Source organism: Anarhichas minor, unplaced genomic scaffold, assembly GCF_050575085.1.
Source record: "Anarhichas minor isolate MPS153535 unplaced genomic scaffold, ASM5057508v1 ptg000017l, whole genome shotgun sequence".
NCBI lineage: Eukaryota > Metazoa > Chordata > Actinopteri > Perciformes > Anarhichadidae > Anarhichas > Anarhichas minor.
Genome location: NW_027466463.1, coordinates 14,575,519 through 14,597,741, shown reverse-complemented (window position 1 = coordinate 14,597,741; position 22,223 = coordinate 14,575,519). Strand labels below are relative to the sequence as shown.

At 45.2% G+C, this 22,223-nt stretch overlaps 1 protein-coding gene across 2 annotated transcripts in view; it reads right to left on the bottom strand.

Annotated features, from left to right (window-relative positions):
• The window catches only part of adkb (adenosine kinase b), a 93,614-nt gene that overhangs the window by 33,857 nt on the left and 37,534 nt on the right, over positions 1-22,223 (bottom strand). For both annotated transcript variants that reach the window (XM_076093857.1, XM_076093856.1), the window contains 2 exons: positions 18,693-18,865; positions 16,267-16,375 (listed from right to left, as the gene is read on the bottom strand). In XM_076093857.1, coding sequence (XP_075949972.1) covers positions 16,267-16,375; positions 18,693-18,865 — 282 coding nt within the window. The remainder of the gene's footprint in view (positions 1-16,266; positions 16,376-18,692; positions 18,866-22,223) is intronic.

The window sequence follows — 22,223 nt, the reverse complement described above, 5'->3', positions numbered from 1 at the left end:
CAGGTATTAGTACACTCATTACCTGAAGTGTCCTTGGAACTTTTTGGTTTGTTTCCATTGCACTCTCTCGCATTTCGTTTTTATTGATGAACCGATTTTTCCACCTCAGCAAAACCTTTGCTGTTTTCAACTTATCTGCGTTTCAATTAAGTGCTTTTAATGTACAAATAGAGACTACATGTGCTCATAAAAACAGGTTGAAAACCACCTATCTGTTCCTCCTTCACTCATTCTATTCTCTGCTTAATGAACACTTACTACTTTATAGTGGGCAATAAATTAAGATTTCAGACACTTGCATCATCCCTGACAAGTGTAGTAATAGTAATTTACAAATGGCAAAGAACTGCATTGTGTCATTTTTAGTGTTCATGCTGTGGACACCACTTTTTTTTATTCCATCTATGAACAGCATTATTTCAGTCATCAATGAAATAAAAGAAAAACTAAATACAGTACTCTAGTCTCGTTTAAAAACTAACAACAAAAGAGCACTAACCCGTTGTGCATCAAAGGAAACTTAAGCATCTATCTGACTTTTTCTTAATGAAACCAGACCCAAATCAATATCGAATCCATCCAAGAGTCCATGCAATATTTCAGCCCTTAAATTGATCATAACTGTATTTAGGATCACAATATTTCCAATAAAGCAAAATGCGCTCCTCTCTGCGTGGAATATGATCCTCTTTAGCCGCGACCACAGAGACGACCAGTCACTCTCCCGCCTGATTTATTATGACGAGAGCCTCTCAGACGAACAGGAGAGTCATCCTCAGCTTCTACAGTCACATCCATTTGTCTAAAATTTCAACGTGCTTGAGATTTCTAAGTGGGGCGGCGGAAATGAAAAACACTGAATGTGGAGTGCTATATGGGAAATGTGTGAATTATCCCTAAATAACACACTGTACTAATAGCACAGCGCAATAAGTGCCAGGGATTGGTGACTGGAGAATTCACCTCCTCAAAGACAAAGACACATTAACAAAAATTTGTGAATCCAACGCGTCAGTCTGGTTGAAGAGTATCCACCAGTTAATATACACCCACACTTAGAGCTTAGCCGCCACATGAAGAATTACCACTTAAGGGAAAAATAAACTTATAAAGCTGGTCTGTGGAGCAGGAGGTGGAAGGTTGCCTCCTAATTGCTGGAGGGGAGAGAAACCATGTTAGAGTAAACAAAGTCTGATCGATGGTGGGGATTATATCAGAAAGAGCCTTTGGCCTTTGGCCAAGACGAGCAAACACACTGGTCTCTGTCTCTGCCACAGAAGGAAAAAAAATAGCGAAGGCAAAAAGCTGGTGAGTTAAAAGCATTATATTTCACAGAGGGGGGGGGAGAGCAGATAGTAGTACAATGCCAGATATGACATGTAGCCAACTATATCACGTCTTGGCTGTTTGTATCAGACAGAAATGCCAGTAGATAAGAGGGCAGTGTTGTGAGTGTGATGGAAGGCTGTTCCGGCTGGGGGCTTAGCTTCAGGTCAGGCTATACTCCCACGGCGCCGCGGTGCCGTGTGTGAAACCCCTCCATCACCACACGCGCAAGTTCAACGCGCTGTTAGCTGGTCACGGCCGGGAAGAAATGTATTCGGTGTACTCCCTGGATTCAATGTGGCAATTGCAATTCACATAAGCCACTTAAGGAAATCTGCAGCGGGAGAGAAAAAGGTATAAAACTGAGAGGGGCTTACAAGTTATTGGAGCCCTTTAAACACGGAGGCTCCTCATCAGGCAGGGGTTTCATTTTTTTCTCCCCTACGTCTTGTAAATGAGTTCACTCCATTGCCTTTAAAACCCTTGTAAAGGTATTAAATCTGAAAATAACATAATTCATTACCTCTGTCAGAAACATGTTTAACTGGAAGATGTAATACGAGCAAAAGTGCTTTGGTCTCGGTTGCAAGGATTTACAAGAAAAGAAGCAGGAAAAGGAAAAGAAGTAGGTAAGTGCAAAATGTAAACTATTCTGTCTGGCATGTCATTCAGCACAAAAGGAATACTAATGACTTTTGAATGCATTAACTTCAATTTGTGATTTATATTAATGCCCCGTGTATTGCTTTCTCCACATCCAACAGGGCTGTGTTCTGCTAAATTTCACCGTAATATTCATGTCGATAAGCAGGTGACGACTTGGAGAAAGGACTGATTATATTTGCTAATCCCCAAAAGAAATTAGGCGAGATTGATGAAAGCGTGCATATACTCCACACAAAGCCTTGGGAGTCTCTTAAAGCTGTTACCATGGTGGTATCCCATTAGAATAACAAACATTTCCCCTGGATGTTTAACATCGCTTCCCAGTGAGCACAGCCCTCCCTAACCCTCCCCCTCTCTCCCCCCCCTCCCCCCTCTCTCTCTCTCAAGCACCTGCCTTCACATTTTCCACTTCTTAAATTCCACCAGCCGCATGGAAAAAAAGAAAAAGAAGGGTGAAATATGAAATGTAGTTACGAGACTTTTCTTCAAACCCGTAATAACTTTCCATGGGAATAGGGAGAAACTTAAAAAGAATAACACTTCCTCTTGATTTTCTACTCCTACCACTTTTTTAAGCAGGCAGTGAATTTCCTGGAGTGATAAGGGCTTAGCCAATGTAATCCTCAGAGGACCCTTCTCTGGCATGCCAGGAATCAAGAAACCTTTCCCTCTCGAAAAAAAAAGAAAAAGAAAAAAGTAAAAAAAGACAGAGAGAGGGAGGCAACAGTAGGTTTGGGAACAAGGAGGAGAGACAACCAGCATGCCATCTCCCACACATGCTGGCGAATGCAAATTAGCATGTGTAGAGAGAGCAGCCGGACTCGCCTCAGCTGGAGATCAACAGAGGAATATTGATATGACAATGCAAGGGGCTTCCCTGACTCAGACAGCAGGGGCCACCGAGGATGCCCTAATTGGCCTCACGCGAGGAGGGGGTGGGGTGTGGGGGGCACCCATAAATGTTTCACACAGATTGATTCATTATCAGTTTCCTCGACAGGCTGGGTGGGCCTCGACAAAGTGTACCGTCTTGAACTGGTGTGCATGTAAGTCACTGTCACCGCGGCAGGACAGAATATATCATCCCGACCTTTCACTTCAGATATTGAAATGAGAGCCGGTAACACGACTTGCCACACTGCAGGACTACCACTCGTGCATTTCAAAAACGCAGGAGGAGAAGGATAGTGCAATGATAGGTGACAGAGCAAGGGAAAACATCAATAATTTACGAATGTCTGCTCTGTCGGGATATGCCGAGCTATGATGTGCCAGTTTTTTCTTTTATTACACCACCATGTCAGAGCTGGCTGGCAAGTTTGAGGTATAAACATCCTCTTGATTAAGGAGCTGCATGTTCAAAATGAAAAGCATTCTGTCTGCATTGCCATGTAAAATAGACCTAAAATAAAGTTTGACTAATAAATCCATTAACCGACTCTAGTAACTTCTGGTTTACGTTAGCGGCCAATTAACGGCTTCTGTGTCATTCTAAAAGCCTTCACTTACTATCTGCTGGAACCGTTGGCTACAAGAGAAGTCATAACATTTTACAGCCAAGCTCTCTTCCGTCCCCTAATGTGGTTAAACTGACGTTTTGTTGCTCTGTGATAAATGTGCACAAATGATTCAATAGACCACGAAAACTAATCTGTCCGCTGAAAAAGAACTGCGGGCTTCACAGACACGCAGAGCTGCTGAAGATCACTGGCAGCCATTTAAGAGCCGTGAGAAAGGCAGTTGAGCATCTCAGCTTCTCGCTGGGTGGTTGGTTACATGTGGTTGACACATTTGCATCTTCAAAGATGCACACAGACAAACTCAATATGTGTGCGAATGTCTGGGCGGCATGTGGAAAACCCCAGTCCTTCCTCTGAAGAGGTTTCCCCCCCCTTCTCTCAAAGACTATACCGCGTTTTGAGGTCCTTTATCTGTCAAGCAGTCGCTTCAACAGCGACTTGTAAACAAGCCGCTTGGACTGGATGCACAGAAAGCGGGTTGCTGTATATACCGTGCAGCGCTGTCTGCTCTGCACCAAACCGAAAAAGGCGCCGCAGGAAACTATAAATCAGGAGCCATTACACAGCAACAAATATGACACGAACAGTGCTGCACAGTATTTGAGCTCCAAGACTCATTCACTCAGTGTCTCTTCCAATGAGCATGAACAATGCAAGCGGAGTGTGCATTGTGCTGCAGAGCAGGAGACTGTTCCTCTGAATTGGGGGTAAATTACAAAAGAGGCCTGTGCAAATTAGACGTGATGGCTTCATAATGCGTCTGAAGTGTCAGATCCTCCAGAAACCTATCCCCAGGCTACACACTCGCTGGATCGACGCTTTGAACCTCCAATTATTCCTGCCAAACCGCGGCAATCACAACGCTGTAAAACAATCATTCTGGCATTATGAAAACGCACACAATCAATGTTGACTCAGTCGCTGGCAACGACAGGGTTACCAACTTAAAAAAAATGCTTTCGCAGCACGTACTTAATCTATATCTGCGAGGAACACAGATATCCGATTTGGCATTAAACATAACAAGTGTGTAAGTCTTTTTTTTCCCCCTTTTAAATGCAACTTTTGAATGAGATCCTGGAAGAAGATTAATACCTCTGAAGTGTTTGTAGTGGTTTTAATCCTGAGAGACCATTTGTTACAGAAGGAGGAAGAGGACCGGAGGGAAACAGCTGTATTTCAAGAGGAACCATCCAGAACTGTGTTCCCTCCTGATATTCATTTGGTGAGGGAATATATTCGAGTGCTATCACAGTTCCATTAGATTACCGCACATAGAGGAGTCATAAACTGAAACACAAAATCCCACACAGGATCTGGCAGGACGTGTGCCACTGCTGAGCAATTTTATATTACAATATGACCTCTTACTCATGCATAAATTTGATTGCAAAGAAGTAAATTACCTCTGCAATTTGGGACAGCTCCAAAAAAAAAAAAAAGGTGCAACTGGGTGCCGTTCGTCGATAATACTTTTAGCTCGGCAGACTAAAAGACGGAGAAACCCAGGCGGGGGTGGCCGGGTCAAACACTTCACTTGAACCAGAAAAAAAAGTGACCACAACGGTTGAATAGGGCACGAATAAAATGGAGCCCGAGAGAGAAGCAGGAAGAAAGAAAAAAACGCTTCCTGTAAACACTGGCTAAGAATTATTTACTCACAGGGCTAAACATTAAAGCGTCTTCTCATCCTTAATTAAGTCTTGTTTACGTTTCCCAACAACGGGTGAGTAATATACATAGAACGTCTAGTTGAGATGCATCAATATTGTCTCCTCAACTGCGCCTGCTACATAATTAATACGCGCACCGACATGACATGGATATGATATGACAAGGGTATCAGAGGCGAAGAGTTAGAAAAAGAGCGAGTGGATGCATCTTTCATGAACTGCAGAGCTCCCCAGTCAAAGTTCCAGACATGATGTTTCAGTTTCACAGACGAGAGGCAAATATGTGGCAGTATGAAAACAAACCCGGGAAATCATATGCAAGTGCATTCAAACCGATACGTCCACATCTCTGATCACACATCCAGAGGTCGACTTTGATCAGCTTTGTGTCTCCCTCTTGGCAAACTGTTCGGGGTCCCGTTAAAACCAAACAAAAGCTGCACATGTAATACAACATCCTCTCTCTTTTTCTCTTTTTACATCCACTGATGTCTCAAACATCTGATGGGCTGTGGCGTCACTGCAGCTGCTGATACTTAATATAAGTGAAGGCTGGATTTCTTTAAGGGTAGAGTTTTCCATTTCTCTCACCATTTCCCCTCAGATTGGTGAAGCTGTAAATAGCCTCGGGAAGAAAAGAACCCACGCAGGTGTAGAGAAGAATTCATTTTCGCAGTGTATTTTGGACCGGGCTGCTCTGCTCTGCCACTGGGAGAGGAGGCCTTACAGGGGCCATTCCTCCTCATTCAGAGCCATTACCACCCCACTGTCACTGTCAGTCTGTCCCCTCACCCATCACAGAGCCCAGAGCAGCCCCACAGCCCGTCGCAAACCTCCCAACTAAATCACATTCCACGCACAAGCGGCCGGGGCCCCGCGCAGGATCTACTGTATCTAATCTAATCTGTCTATCTCCTGTGTCCCTACACATGCACATCAACACACGGAGTCTCTGGAAAAGGCAGGTCCAACAGCTCGGCACCTCAATCATGTGCGTTTCCGCCGTGTGCGGTGAAACAAGAGTCGTTAATGCAAATCAGAAATCAGGATTTGCCTCCGTAATTGGGGCTTTATCAGCTCATTAAGAAACAGGGAGGCATCGCCGAAATGAGCATGCAATATTCCTATTAAAACTGCTCAAAGAGAGAGCACTTAGAACGTATCAGCTCAAGTCCTTGGGAGAGAGAGGGAAGCAGCTGTGATTGATAAGGTTACTACATTGTCAGCTAAAGAAAAAACACCTCGGGGAAGCGGCAGTTTAGCAGAAAGAACAGAGGGAACGCTCTCAGGTGGCCCTGACGGCCACTTGTCTGCCCCTCACCGTTATAACGCCTGATAGAAAATGGCACATCTTATTAAAAATTTGACAGATTTATTATTACAGTTGTTTAACCTCTTTATAATCAAATCGTGTGAGGGGTTCAAGGAGACTCTCTCAAACTGAATTGCAATCGTTGGAGCTTGATTTAAATTCTCACTGTGACGGGATCCGGTTACCCCGTGCAGGCGTGTTTCCTGTTTACACATCCAGCAGGTTACACACGATACAAACAAAAATAATATGAATCAGGCTACTTTTTGCACTTCAAGTCTTGTACAAAAACACGATAGAAATCTGTTATTAACAGCTATTATATTGTGTCAAAGGGAAATTATAGGGCATAAAGTTGGTATTCCACCTTCCTCCGGTCCACTCAAATAGTTCAGCCTTTGTGGTACAAACTGCACCACACCACTGACTGGCAGGATACAAACCTACTACTATTAAAGTGAGTGGGCAAAGCCACATTAACCCCATAGTCTGTGCGTGATTGACAGGCAGGGTGACATGCTGGCATATTGTGTTTCATGTGCAGTAATTCCTGCAGCTCAAAGTGCTCAGAGGTGAGAGTGGAGCATACAATATGACGATGAACGGAGCGTGTCATTGGGGCTTACAGGGAGAGGACTGTCATTAGCTACAGGACGTTGATGATTGAGTAACACTTTCTTACTGCCGCAGAGGAAAAACAACCGAACGTCTTCAGGCAAAATCAATACAGCTTGAGCCGTCGGAATGCAAATAGCGACTATTCTGGCTGCATGACACGGGATGATGCACCATTACTTATTCTGGCTCCATTGAATGTCATCATTAGCCTTTACAGTGTCAAATCCGCTCAATAAAGGGCATTATTTCCAAAAGGATAAGCGCTGCATTAATCCTTTTATGCTGCTTTCAGCAGGATAGAGTCTCCCATAGCTAATATTAATGTGCTAGGTGTCAAGAGTGAGATGGCTAATCCTGATAACTCAGGATGTACAGTCAACTTTGCAGATGGCTATCTGCCCTGGACCAGCACTCCTAATAGGCGCAGGAACAGGATGTGCTTTTAAAGCTGCACTTCCCGAACGTCGTCTTCAAAGAAAACGATAATTTTCAACGGGGCTTTCTGAACCAGGAAGATAAGCCAGAGAACGGGGGAGGACAAAATAAAAATGATGCTCGCCTCAGAGAGGAAAAATAGCTTCCTGATATAGTCCTAGCTCCCTCTTTAAAGCTGACACCTAGAACATACAGTTTATCAATTATACATGAAGCCAGAATCCATCTTCTGTTGGCAGCTTGTTTGGATCCGGCCCGAGCCCTCTCAGTGGTGAAATGTGTCTGGGAGCCCCCATCCCTCCTGTCGCCTTTTTTCCACTCGCAGCCTGTCCTTAAATCAATCCCTTTTTAGGCCTGAATTTATTTTTCCTGTAACAAATCTGTCTTGGCAAATGATGTCACATAAGCGGGGAGAATGACAGCCCGATGTCTATGCGGGGAACATCAACCTTGCTCCAGCAGCCTCCTCCCAAGGTGAGTAATCATGCTGAGGAGCGGTGCAGTGTGTGGATGCCAGCCAGAGTCCAAACAAACCCGGAGTCTGTTGCTCAAGATAAACAAACCAATTAGGGGAAAGGCATGTTATTCCTCAGTTGGTGGGATATTTGCTAGATGGAAAATAATCAATGCATTCTTATTTCCACGGGGTGAAGCCGAAAAAGTCCTGAGCAGAATAAAATCCAGGCGGAGAAAGAGAGAGAGAGTAAAATTATTCATTAGAAAAAATAAATAATGGGACTAAACTAGCTACTAGTCATGTAATTAATCCATGCAGGCTCAGTGGAGAGAGGAGCGCACAGAAGGGGAAGATTCATCATAGCTCTTCGCCCCTCGCTCCCAGGGATACATGCCCTTCTTGTGTGGATGAGTCAGCTTACATCTTCTGACAATTGTGAGCCAAGGGCTTTGTCAAAAGGAACCACAGTTATTGTTTTGATTGGTTCCCCCTTGTTATGTTGGGAGCACAAAATACTTTCAAATGTGACTGTGCCACAGCATCTGAAAATAAGGCACGCACATAAAGAACATCAAAAAAAGGAAGATGTCTGCTTTTTATTTACCCGAAGGACAATCATTTGACACAATCATTTGGCGCTCTCCATGGCCTCTCCTCCACACTGGAACAAGCAACCCTATCAGTTATTGCAGGGAGCGGCCAGCTGAAGCATTAGACGACTGGGCTCACGGTACATGACATTCAAGCTGGCCAATGACGACGGACATGCTAATCAAAGTGGCTCTGGCCTCTCCATCACAGTGCGACTGGAGGACTTTGCCCTGTCGGCGTGGATGTGCAGCTGCTCTGGCTGCACATCCACTCTGCCCCCCCCCCCTCAGGGCCTGGGCACCGGGCTAACCACTGGCACAAGAGTTTAGATGCCGGGGAAAATATTAAATATAATTTTTTTTAAATGGCGGAGGCTAACAACACCATACATGAAAAATAAATCACAGACAGCTTGTTAGCATGGGGAGGCGAGAGACAAAGCGGAAGAGAGAGCGACAGAGAGAGAGAGAGAGGAGAAAGAGAACTGGGTTAAGAGATTTAACGTGCTGCTGAAAATCTGACACTCGCCAGAGGTCCAAATGTTCCACCAGAGCAACGGCAGCCCTGCCGGCTAAGTCTTTATAAAGCCTCCAAAGCTGCTTACAATATACACTTGAGAAACAATAGATAAGGTCAGAGTAGTAGCCTGTGTCTGAGTGGGACCATGTATGAAAAATAAACTATTTCCCACCACTGCATGTGCTAACCCCGGACATGCTAACTGAAACACATGCAGCCTGCTGCTGTAGTGAAACCATTAGTTGTTTAATCATCATTAGTCAAGCAAGTGTCCCTGGCACATCTCCTGGTTACAGCCTTTTGATGCTTCTCTGTTGTAAACTGAATATCTTTGGACTGTTGGTCGGACACAACAAGTTGTGTGATCACCATGGGCTCGGGGAAGTAATGATGGCCATTTTTCTTCGTATTAATACCAAAAATAATCATTAGTTGCAGCATTTATTTATTGATACATTTTAGATATGTCTCTCTAAAGTTATAATCAGTGACATTTTGGGCTAATACATGTATTTTGAGATCGATACCACTGTCATATCTGTGGCCGGGAGATGGTTAGCTTAGCTTAGCATAAAGACTGGGACCAGTAGGAAACAGCTAGCCTGCCTCTGTCAAAAGGAAGAAAATAATAAGAAATCTGCCTACGAGCACGTCTCAAGCCCCCTAATTAACACATAACATGTTGTTTGTTTAATTCTTATGAATTCAAAGTGTTAAAACAACAAGTTGCGGTAGTATGGGGGGCTATTTCTTGAGGGAGTGCGCAGTGACTTCTTGGGACTCTTCTCATCATTGTGCGGTTGCCAGGCAACAAAGAAGCTACAGCTCCAAGCCCAAAAAAAAAAATAGTCCCGCACATAACACCACATAAAAACTACAACTTGTCGTTTTACACTTCGGTCCGTTCATTTAACGGAAGAAACTTGTGCATCGGTATTCATAAAAAGGGCTCGTTAATAGTATGAGAAGTGAGGTGTGATACGAAGAATATCTTGAGCATTAAATGAATGCTTTATGAAATCATTACGAAACATTATGCTATCCTCAGAAGTCATTAGGGAGAGAGAGAGAGGAAACATTTACTGGCAGCTGACAATGGATCAAGGCCAAAAAAAGGCAGAAGGAGGCTTATTACAGACCGTAAACAAATTACAGCGACATAAAGGGAGGAAATGAAACCTTGCAGAGGGCAACAATTCTCCAGCATCTGGTGCACAAGAGATGCACATCTGGGGTGATTCTTCGTAGGCCGTCAAGTTGACCCCGAGTGCTGCGGATTTTGGTTTGTGGCGAGGAGAATGTCCCGGCAATATTTATTCAGTCGAGGCTTAATGCTCCAGCGTGACAATATAACAGCGTCTGACACTTAACTCTACTCACTATCTTTGCCCAGGAGACACACTATCCTAAAGCGTTTCATCATGTGAATCTTAATCAGATACTTAGCCAGTAGAGCAGGTTTTCACTCTCCCTGGTGAGAGTATCAACACATGGCCATCAGGCACAATTCACAGCCGCAAAGTGGCTATTTATTTTCTGCTCAGCATTACTTGACAAATAATTACTCAGTCTATTCAATTAAGCCATGGAACTCACACAAATGGTCACAACATCCAAGTATGGGACTGAAATAGTGTTCTACATTTCACAACTTGGTCTCATGAATAGAAAGGCACACGCACACACACACACACACACACACGCCGATTGCTTTGATGCAGAGGGAGTAAAGGGACAAGGTGAGGGAAAGTAGAAATATCATTATGTCTGAACTATTTCATCCCTTTTACAGCACGGCAGAGCAAAACAGACTTGCTGCCTGTGGAGCAGATGCACATGGTAATCCGGGGTGAAAGGACATGGTGTTTTCCCTGCTGAAGAAGAAAAACTGTTTTTACAAGGTAACGTAGGTGTACAAGGAGAGAGTCACTGCATGCTGGTAGAGTAATATGGACTACAGCCTCCCCCCCCACACACACACACCAAGAGGCAACAACTCAAAATACAGTAGATTAAAGCAGTAGATTTTGTTTTTTTTCCTGCTGTTGTTCAAATTAGGATGCTAGAAATAAAGACTCCCACAAATAAAACCAGCACAGCCCTGCCAGATTCTAAGTATGTCCTCACACATTTCTAATAAAAAAACAAGTAAATACACAAAAAGTGCATGCCATTCATTGTGATGAGAACATCTCCAGAGTAACAAAATGAGATGAACCCCGACGTCCTTTCACCACAACAATTTCAAACATATTTAATTCTCCTCCACTGCGCTTCTAAGGGAAATACTGTTTTACTCCACTCTATTAATTAAACCTCTAATTCTTACTTTGTAGAATTTACATGAAGCATTAAGATCATTTGATCAAATATGACGCATTGCCGCAGAGCACCAACAGAGTTAAACGCAGAATGGGTAGGATTCTCCCAACAAAACGATGTATAGACTATTATACACAGATAGTGTCCTTAAGAAAAAAATTAATTCACTTCTGATGGAGAATGTTGAGAGTGCAGTGTTTCTACTTTTACTTAAGCAAAACATATGAACATTTTCTCCCCCGCCACCCGTTGACATGAAGAAGTAAATCAGGAGACGGGATTATTGTAAACAACCTACATAAATCCCACAGGCGAGTGAAAGCCACGGGATGTCTCCACAGCCAGCATCATTTGGCCTCTCCACCCTAATTTACCATGCTCCGCCCACTCGGGCCTGCAGGGCTGAGGAGCTGGCTGATCCTCCAGCAGGGCCGGGCCAGCCCATGCGTCCCACTGGCACGGGACGCCCCGCCAAGAGCCAATCACCAAGCCCGCACTCCTGACAGCTCATTACCACTCAATTAGGCAGGTGCACCTCCACGCACAGCCTTCTGACAAATACAGCCCTCCCAGATGCATGTTTAACATTCGGGAGAATTATATAGTGACAGCAAACACTAAACGCCTCACCCTTATCACTTGATTGCCTCAAGATTGAAATCCTATAATTGGCCCAGGCCAGCGGGAGAAGAAGAAAGAAGAGAAAAAAAAAAAAAAAAAGCCAATAAATATGATGCAGTCAGTTTGTAATTGAACAATTATAAATTCATATTCATAAGATGCTTGCTGGCAATTACAAAATGCCATTTGATTAAACACAATTTGAAATGACATTGTTCCATGCTGAAGACACTGTGGTGTCAGCCTAATAAAGAGAATACACATCATAGCAGTCGCTCGCCCAGCAACATGACCTCCAGAGACGGGAGACATGCTGACACAGTGGCTTGGCCGGTGACGGACGGGACTTGGCACCCATCGCTCTTTGTCCCCTAAACCTACTGCTAACACTCACTCGCACAGGAAAAACAACAAAAAAAAAACAACGCCACCAAGGGTTGACTTTCAAATTCGAACACCAGTGGGCACAGATTGTGCACATAACAAAACACAAGCAAGGCGGAAAAAAAAAAATGTTGATCCCTTGAGAACAGATTCTAATCAAGATGAAATGATTTACAAATCTATTTAATAAGGCTTGCCAGAAGTCAAACTTGGCATGTAAATGCGGTGGGGATTAAATTTCATCGGCAACCAAGACTGTAACTGATCGCCTGCAGACAAAGGGGGAGCCTGCCAGTTTTTTTTCTCCCCCTTCCACTTCTCTTCCCTCCCTCCCTCCCCCTTTCTCTCCACTGCCTGCATTTTGCCTCGTGATCCCTCCCCGGCTGTGTGGAAGGACAGGGGCAGTGCAGAGTGGTGCAGTACAGAGTGGAGAGGAAAGGGGGGAAAAGACAGGAAAAAAAGGAGAGGGAGGAAGGAGGGAGGAGATGGAGACAGAGGGAGGGAGCACTATTGGAGATAAAGAGCAGTGGCGAGAGGGTAAAGGGGGAGAGAGTCGTAGAGAAAAGGAAAGAGGAAGTGAGCGAAAGGAAGCTCAAGGTCAGCGCGAGGACAGTTTGGTCCTCTGAGTTGGACAGAGACACAGCCGCAGTCACCTCTGTGCTAATCAGCCATTCGGCTGGCTGATGAGATGTCAGTTAGTAGTGTGTGTGCAAAAACCTCTCCCTTTGCTTTTTTGGCTGCAAATTGCTGGGGCTGTTGGGGCGGAGTAACAATGTGTGTGTGTGTGTGTGCCACTCTGGAGTGTAAGCAGGCTGACGTGCTGCTTGTGGTGCCAGTATTGCGCTTTTTTTCTGCTTTTGCCCTCCCCTTCGCCTCTTTTCCTTGCATATTATGCTACGGTGACTGAAGCTGAACTCAGCTTTCCCCTGCAGGGAGGGCAAGAATACAACTGCCAATTAATGCTATATGCAGTGTGCCAGTGTTAACAGTGTGAGGCATTCACTCCAAATTGCTGCAGCGTTTAAAAAAAAAAAAAAAAAAAAAAAAAAAAGAAAGGTGGGTGAGCTGTTTTCCTCGGGCGTGGCTAACCTCTTGCAGGCTAACGGGGATAGCGCCATTAGCTAAGGGCGTAAACGAAAAGCGTCCATAGCTGTGATCAGGTTTGTGACCTAACAGCACTGCAGCTTGTGTCTCATTGGGTGAGTTTTGTGTATCAAGCCAGTTGGCAGAGGCGAGTGTCTCCTCCGTCTATCCTTGGGTTATTTCTAACCATCTGTGCCCAGTCATTAACAGGCCTTTTCACAGTCAATTGTCTTGTTCATCTCCCCTCTTCTTCATTTCTGTTACTTGCTCTGTGCATGGACCGTGAGATGGACCAAGTGCTTCTTTCCCCCCCGCCTCCTCCCCCTGAATGTAAATGGCATAAGTTAGGAGAGGCCATTTTATTAGCCGGGGCTTAGGAGAGCTGTGGCGCCATAGGTTAATTCAAAGTGGCATCATGGAGGATGCATCAAGCAGTGGAGATCAAATTACAGGGCAAAGCGCTCAGTGGTAAGAAAAACAAGCCAGTGGTATGCTGCAGAATGTGTGCGTGCATGCTGTGTGTGTTTAGCAGCAAGTGAATGTGTGTCTGAGAGACTGGAGAGAGAGGGGGGGGGGGAGGCAAAGGAGACAGCAAAAGGAGAGGAGGAGGAGGAGGAGGGGTGTCCATAGAGGGCCAAGGGGGATGGGGATGGAAGGAAAGAGGGAGTGAAGGGAAGGAGGGGGGGAGACGAGGCTAACTGGGCCAGCACGCACATATCACCCCCACCAATTAGAGTCACTCATCTCCCCTTCACACAATACATCACCCTCCATTTCTGATGTTCACAATCGTCGGGGAAAGAAATAACTGTAAACATCACTGCAGCAGCGATGGCATTCAACAAAAAAGAAGAGATATCCTCAGCCTGAAATGCGTTTAGCCATTCCTTCTTCCCACTCACGCCTTTGTTATTGGTCTTTGTGCAATGATTTGCCTAAGGACCCAGATTTCCTAGCAACAGCCTGCCACCAAACATTTGGCAGGAGTTCAACATTCTCTCTCTTTGTGAGAAATGGCAGTGCTGCCTCCCTGCTCTGCGTCTGCCACCAGCCCTGCTGCTGCTGCTGCCACCGCTGCTGCTGGATGAGCCAGACTGGCTGCAAGAGCCCTCTAATAATTCTGTTTTCTTCCAAATCACACCACATAGAAGCAGGCACCTTGAGAGCCTCTGCCAGGAATCATCAATCACCTGTTTAGCACGCATGCTCCAACAAACACGGACGCACGTGCAGGCGAGAGAACATGCTAACATACGCACATGCGCGCTACTCTGTAATTACATTTATTTACAGATTAGAGTTTACAAGACTGCTTATACCGCCCAGCAGTCGTTTAATGGAAATCAACATAGCACATTAATACACAGCAGAGGTTGGTACAGTGAGAGAGAGAGAGAGAGAGAGAGAGAGAAAATGTACAATCTGGCTGTAAATTGGGTAAATACATCTGAGTGCTCTCGACAAGGTTAATGGAGAGAGGAGGCCTTAGTGAACACCGGTCTAGACACGCCACACTGTATTAAGTGGGAATAGCTGTGGCAGTGTATCTGGCTAAGTACTTTAGAAGTGCGAATGGGACCCTAATAAAGCGAATGATCCCCCTGTTTTGACAAAGAGGCCCGGGAGGGACGCTGAAAACGACGTTTGAGATTCCAAGCACTGACAAACACCCATTTGTGGCCCTTCTATCCCCCCTCAAATCCCACGGAAGCTTTTCCCTGCGCGCAAGACTGTCGGATGTGGGCAAAACCCAACTGCCAATTTGCAGAGGATGTGCCGTGTTTGCTAATGCGAACCAGAGGCTAAAAATGAGACCACACAAACTCTGGAGGATGGACTGACTGATCTGCTTTCTGGCACAAACACTGATGTGTTTTTTTTAGGGGGGGGGGGGGGGGGGGGGGGGGGTTCTGCGACTGGGCGGCTAATTATGAAACCTCCATCATTATTGGGCTCCAGTACACTCATGCTTAGAGGGCTTGTGGGCAACAGGGGGACCGTTGTGAATTTCACTTGGGACAACATGCCGAGGAGTATGTTGATGGCTGGGCTGTAATGCTGATTTATGCCGATAATGAACTGCTTAAAGACGTGGAATGCCGCGCAATTTCATGGCTATCATCTTGACTTGAGATCAGAGAAAATGTTGATCTGCCAGAATTAAATGTAATCCCAAACAGTGAAACGTGAGCATGGCAGGCCATCCTAACCCAGAAGCTGTAAGTGAAGACATTACCTCAGTGGTGCAGCTTGAGTGTGTGTGAACGTCTAAGGGCACATCTGTCCTCCTCAATCTCTCTCTGTGTGTGTGTGTGTGTGTGTGTGTGTGTGTGTGTGTGTGTGTGTGTGTGTGTGTGTGTGTGTGTGTTTTGTCTGTAGGGGGAAGTTTGTGTTGGAGGGCGTAAAGCCGAATGAACTTGAATAATCAATTTCCACACTTTCACAGCACCTGTTGGCTTGTCTTCACGTAAAAAGAAATGAATGAATGCATTACATGTAGAACAATTTCACAGTGTGCTGCAGCTTCGTGAACAAAGACGAGGGTGAAAACGGGGAGAATGGAGCTGCATTGTCTCAATAGGTAACATAGCTCATTTCACTCGACAAAGGATGAATGGATATACTGACAATGCAGGAGGCGCGCTGAGGCATTTCCTGAATAAAGCCTCTTAACATTTTGTCCTGCTCTGGCAATAGAGTTGGGGAACAGTTATTTTGAATGTAGAGGGTCTCACTTACCGCAATATAATAAACCTTGGCTTTCTTCACCAGCTCCCAGTTGCTGTCCAAGTCCAGGTGGTTTTCCTTTTTGTAGCAGTTTGCCGCTGCCAGGTTAGCAACAAGGGACCTGCCGAGACAGACCCCATAAATCTTCCACCTCGCTTATCATCCATCTTAATTTTGTCTCAAAAACATCCCTAAAAACACTCTGGCCCCCGGACTTTCCTTTGTTCCTTCACAATATAAAAGGATAATAATGGTTTCTTACAATGTCTGAACCAAGTTGAAATAAAAGGCATTTGGATCTCTTTCTTTCATCTTACAGATTAAAAGAAGAAGAGGGATTTTCAAGGCCAACAATGAGCCACAAATTATTCATATTATCAATTCACCTGGAAAAGTGGTCCATCGTTAGCAAAGGTGGGAAACAACAGAAATGCATTATGAAATGAACACTTGAGTTGAGTAGTGAGTGGCGGGAGCTGGATGTGAGGCAGGTGAGGCATTATCTTAACGTAGCTCATTAGTCAGTCCTCGTGTGCCGTCGCTTTATGAGCGGCCATCAAAATGAGTGCAACCATCATCGCTACTTAGCGGGAAACTGTGAGCCGATCATATGAGAGGTGGGTGCTGCTACAGGAAGAGGTCTGTTCTCACGCGGCGAGAAAAAAAAGCTGCTAACAGTAGGTAGCATCAAAGAAAAGAGTGAGAGTGTGGTAAGCTGATCAGAGCGCGATGAAGACGGCTACGATGTGACAGCAGGATTTGGACTGCACTTGACCTGAGCTGCAGTAATGGACTCAAAGGTTAGAAGAAGCTTGACAGTCGAAATGGGTGTCATTACTAAGGAAGTCCAATAGACATGAGCAAAGTGCAGCGCTGTCAAAGAACTAGCTAGATCTAATGATACCATGTCTTTAACTGAAGATACTAAACTGAAACACTACTGTAAGATACTCATCAGTCCCTCCAGGAATTTACATGTTTGCTGATTCTGCGAGATCTTATATTTCAGAAAACTGAACTGGAAGAATGTTTGCCAACTTTACCAATAACCAGTTTTCTACTTAAACATAATGAAATTCAGGAGTACATTTTAAAAGTAAAATTGGAATTAAAATCAAGCATCAATCTCTATAATGAAACAGCCTTTGTTCACAAACAACTTGTCTTCTCAGGCTTTGTATTCTCCAACCAAGATTTTCCACTTGACAATTTAATTAAAAATACCAAAACCAAACTATTTCTAATGTTACACATACAACTTGATTTGATATTGTAGGAAGCACTGAGGTTACCTTACAGACTCAGGTCAGGGTAACTCAAGTTACAGAAGAGCATACGACGTCTTGAATAACTAAATGCAAAGGCTAGCGACAACTTTTACTCTAACTGGAATTTATTACTCATTTAGAATATCTGTAAATGTAAAAAAATGTTTAAATATTAGCACAATTTATCGCAAAATAAACATAAGAACATAAGATAAGTCATTTTGCGCAGCACAAAAACTCAGGAGATCCTGGAGGGACTGACTCATTGAACCTTTAATTAGAAATGTAAGAACTGAATAACCCGAACGCCTTTAGTGTAATTAATCGTAATTAACAGATTTGAACTCATGCTGTCAGACTGAGCAGGGGAGGTGGATTTCTTTCCTTTGAAGACTAATGGGGGCTGTGACATACTGGTTCCCAATCCTTCAAAGCCATCCACCTTCCAACCTGGCCCTGCCGGAGACCTTTCCTCTGGCCTCTTGAGCTGTCTGTTAAACACCTGTAAGAAATATTACAGAGCTCGTCTCCCTGAGCACGGCACCTGACCTTTTCAGGTGTCAGAGCCACATCAAACAAGCCCACTAAGACCATTCAGAAGGGCCGGCTCCCGGGGCGGTCGAGGTTCAGCCGCTGACTGACTGACAACTCCAGTAGCAGCGGATGAAGGGCTGCAGAGGAGGGGGAGTGTTTAGAGAAGCAGGTTATTGATCCACACCTGGTCTATCATGAACTGGAGCCCTCACTGTTAGTGATATTTGTCTGTGTGTGTGTGTGTGTGCAGGGTTTGACCTCTGCTGTCTCAGACGTGCTGATGATGACGCTAGCGCGACAGTCGCAAGAGATGCTAATGCCCCCTTTTTACAGCCGGGGAAGGCTGACAGGTGAGAGCTGGGATAGCCCAGCCATCCCTACACATTGCTACTGTCAGCCTATAGATGGATGACAACCCACTGGGGCGGCAGAGACTGAGTGGGGGCCTGGAAAAACACACTCAAGCTGTTCTTTTCCCTTTTTGATGTGAGAGCTGAGCTATGATTCCCTGTTATGACTTCCAGCCCCGAGGAGTGAACTGCCTGCCTGAGGATGTGAAAATGAACCAGAATGAGTGTTTCAAATCTGGGCTAGAGGATCATTTCTTGGTCAGGGGTGACTGAAAGGTGGGCTAACCTATTGTCCCCGGTGATACAGGCCGCACAGGTGCCGGTCGGCTCCTCGTTTTGTTCGTAGTAATGTGCGTCGACGTGGGCCTCCGCAGCCTTCTCCTTCAGTATCTCCCCGAACTGGTCGGCACCGATGCACCCGAAGAAAGTAGCCACCTTTTGGGGTTCCTGGATCATCCACTAGGAAAAGAGAAAATACAAACAGCAGTTACAGTGAGCTCAGTTTACAAAATATAAGTCTGTTTGAAGGGTCAAGTTCAGCGGAGGCAGATGGCATACAAACTGTAGCTTCACAGCAAACATACTGCTTGTGATATATGAGGGCTGCGAGCTGTCGTAAACAACCCGAGACCATTTCCACTCCACATAGAAGCACTATTCTCATCCAAGCACTCCCTCTTCCATGTGTGCTAAAAACAGTCTCATCTCCTTATTTACACAAACCCCATAATTCAAGACTCCATCCTACTTATGCAAACACAGACTGCGTGTGTGTGTGTGTGTGAGAGAGAGAGAGAGAGTGTGTGTACCTGCTACCACAGGACACTCCCTGAACTGCTCGTCGGCCATTTTTTGGGGGTGCTGCTCAAATTCTACAGCGCTCAGGTTTAACCTCCAAAGATTTATTGACGTACAGTACGTGCTGCTGTTTGCTCATTTTATTGCAGCCTCCTGTTTTGTTGCTGACGGCGGCCCCTTGTGAATGAGATGTTGCTGCTTTTGGGGATGACCTGTATATGTGTGAAATTAATCATTTCACACGACCAAATAGCATCTCGGTGGGGGAAGAAAAATGCATTTTCATCACCCATCCAGAGATGCTCTCCCCTGTTATTTTGCGCCCCCCCCCCCCTCTGGTCTCTAACTAGTTCAGATCGAAAAGAACTCCATTTGAAAAGAATCAAATGGAGAAATAAAAAACACCCAGGAAGAAAAGTCATTACTTTTAAGCAAAGGGTCAGGTGTATTTATAAACATAGCTGACCTTGTGGCTTTTACCTGGTAACAAAATCAGACTGCACTATCCATTAACCCCCTTTGATTTTTAATGGAAAAAATCATTTCCCATGGCCTAAGATGATATCTTCAAATTGCATGTTTAGCGAAAGTATTCAATTTGAGTGATATCAAACACAGAAGACCGGCATTTTGTTTACCGGTGGCTGCTATCAGCAAATGTTTGATATCTTTCCCAGATAAATGGCAAACTATTACGTGATAACATAGACTGTATATAAGAAGTGGACGTAGTCATCGGGGTGTCACCCGTTGGTTGGTAAACTGCCGTTATGAAGCCTCGAGGTCGTTGATTTTGCCGTCACTATATTCGTCACGTTACTATATATGGCTCTGGTAGCGGCAGCCCAGCGACCCGTCAATCACAGTAAGCCCGCCCTAAAGTACACTCTGCTTTATGGTCCATTTTACCATAATTTACTAAATGAACATCATGCTGTATTGAAGAATACTTGAAACTAGAGATTGAGACCATAAACTCATGTTTACAATGTTTATAGAGGTAAAAAAATCAAGTGAGGAGTAGAGTAATTTTATCATAGACTTCTATACAATCAGACGATTTATATAACCGAAGGAGTCGCCCCCTGTTGGCCAGTGAAGAGAATGAAAGTTGCTCTGCCTGAGTGCTAACAAAAATAATAGTCAATTGATTTTCTGTGTACTTGTGTTTTCAGCACTAGTGTCCCCCCCCCCCCCCCCACCTCCTCCTTCCTCCCCACCTGGCTGAAATACACAAACAAGTACAAACACGCACACGCAAATCCACAGCGAAAGCCCACAGAAGAAAAAGCTCTTCTTCCCGAACCTCTTGCTGGAGGCACCTCACACTTATCAAGGTCACTGGCTCGGGTACACGTCAAGTCCGATCTGATTTTCTCTCCGCAGTGATGAGCTCCGAATCCAAGGTTAGGAGCTGCGGGCTGTAAATAATGACAGCGCGGGCCCCTCCATTTGCAGGCCTCTCAGGTGGGAACAGAGAGGGCCACTCAGGGGCCCCCGTCCCTCTGACGACAGCATGGTGAATCACAGTGGAATGATCGACCCCCCCCCCCTCCTCCTCCGCCGCCATCTGAACTCTCCTACCTCCTCTCCCTCTCTCTCCCTGACCGTCGGCTGTACTCTCACTGCCAGCTCAGCTTGTCATTTTACAGGGTCATTAACAGACACACACACACACACACACACTAACATGTGCATGAGTACACTGTGCACCCACGCAGGGAAAAGGCTGACGTACACACACACACGTATATACACACATTCAGAGAAATCCTCTTTAGTACCACTGCTTCAAAACTCCCTCCCTTCCTAAAAAAAACACCCCTGCTTTTGCCAGAAGCTGCTCTCCTACTCCAATAAACACAAAGCAGCAATAGATAAGAAGAAAATGTCTTCATTATGAGCATGTAAAAAAATGTATCTCACAGGTTTTTTCTTCTCTCCTCTGCAGTGCACAGGAGCGGGGAGTTATATCAATTCATTTCCATCCCTGCAGACAATCCCTCTCCATTCCCAGATTACGTGAGATAATACCTCCATTATGACAAAAGCGCTATTCGCGGGGTCGCCGAGAGGTCAACCAACCCTGCGCTGGGTATTCATGCTTAGTCACATCCCAATTATGCCGCAGTGGCGGAGGCAGAAATTGGCAAATGTACATCAAGGCGCTTCATTACTGAGGGCCGCTCCAGTGAAATTAAGCAGCAGATGAGACAGAGTGAGATTTGCCCCCAGGCGGCATGTTAGAGAGAGAGAGAGAGAGAGAGAGAGAGAGAGAGAGAGAGAGAGAGAGAGAGAGAGAGAGAGAGAAGGAGATGGGAAGTGAGAGGGAAGCTGAAGTAACAGATTGTGTCTGAAGGTGCTGGGAGCTTGCATCTTGCACAGCAGCTCATGTATATTTACTTAACTAGGGAGAACAGAGGTCCCCAAAGACTAATAAGTTCCCATGATACACCACAGCGACATATCTCGAGGTGCGTTTAGATACGAAAGGGAAACCTAATACAAACAAGCCAGAAAAATATCCCTGAAAAGCAGGGGGTGAGACGCTGCAACGGCGTACTTGCTACAGGCAAAGTGATAAGTAGACATTATGTTAAGTGGAGAATAAGTCTGGTGTCTCTTTCGGTTTGGCTTCCATTTACCCAAACAATCTCACCCTCCCACCCATGCAACCACCCGCCCGCCCAACACTCACCCTGGGGCCCCCAGATAGCTATTAATTATGACATCTCATGGTTGCAAGGAGCCCCACTTGGGGAGTTGACCTAGGCCTGCTCCTCAACATCCAGCAGCTGCCACTCTTCACTACGGAGGCAGCCGCTTCGCGTGGCAGCTTCCAGGAGGGCAATTACACAGCCCAGATGAGATGAGGCCGCTGAATGTTTGGGACTTGAGCGCTCAGACCGCCATTAGCACTATAAGCTATTACATTCCCTCCTCTTCTTTTTTTTTCTGTGCTCCCCTGCCTTCTTCCGTCTCCCCGCTCACTCGCTGCTGTATATTGATGAAGTGGTAA